The 307-nt window shown below is 65.8% G+C and overlaps 1 protein-coding gene across 1 annotated transcript in view; it reads right to left on the bottom strand.

Annotated features, from left to right (window-relative positions):
• The window catches only part of DLX5 (distal-less homeobox 5), a 1,108-nt gene extending 807 nt beyond the window's left edge, over positions 1 to 301 (bottom strand). Inside the window, exon 1 of the mRNA XM_008629925.2 lies at positions 104 to 301. Coding sequence (XP_008628147.1) covers positions 104 to 259 — 156 coding nt within the window. The 5' untranslated portion in view covers positions 260 to 301. The remainder of the gene's footprint in view (positions 1 to 103) is intronic.
• Between the last annotated feature and the right edge of the window lie 6 nt (positions 302 to 307).

Genomic DNA, 307 nt, shown 5'->3' on the forward strand with positions numbered 1-307 from the left:
CCCCTCCGCGGGGGCCGATCCAGACCTTCCCGCGGCACCGGGCTGAACCTGGGGTTATGGACCCTCCAGGCCGGGCCGGGCCGAGCAGAGCCACTCGTGGTACCTGTGTCTGCGTGAGTCCCAGGGAGGCTGCCAGCTCGGCCCGCTCGGGCAGGGCGAGGTACTGGGTCTTCTGAAACCTCCTCTGCAACGCTGCCAGCTGAAAGCTGGAATAAATAGTCCGGGGTTTGCGCACTTTCTTTGGTTTGCCGTTCACCATCCGCACCTCTGGCTCCGCCACCTCCTTCTCTGCACGGGCGCAAGAGCG

The sequence above is a fragment of the Corvus brachyrhynchos genome, unplaced genomic scaffold (assembly GCF_000691975.1).
Source record: "Corvus brachyrhynchos isolate BGI_N302 unplaced genomic scaffold, ASM69197v1 scaffold142, whole genome shotgun sequence".
Taxonomy (NCBI): Eukaryota; Metazoa; Chordata; class Aves; order Passeriformes; family Corvidae; genus Corvus; species Corvus brachyrhynchos.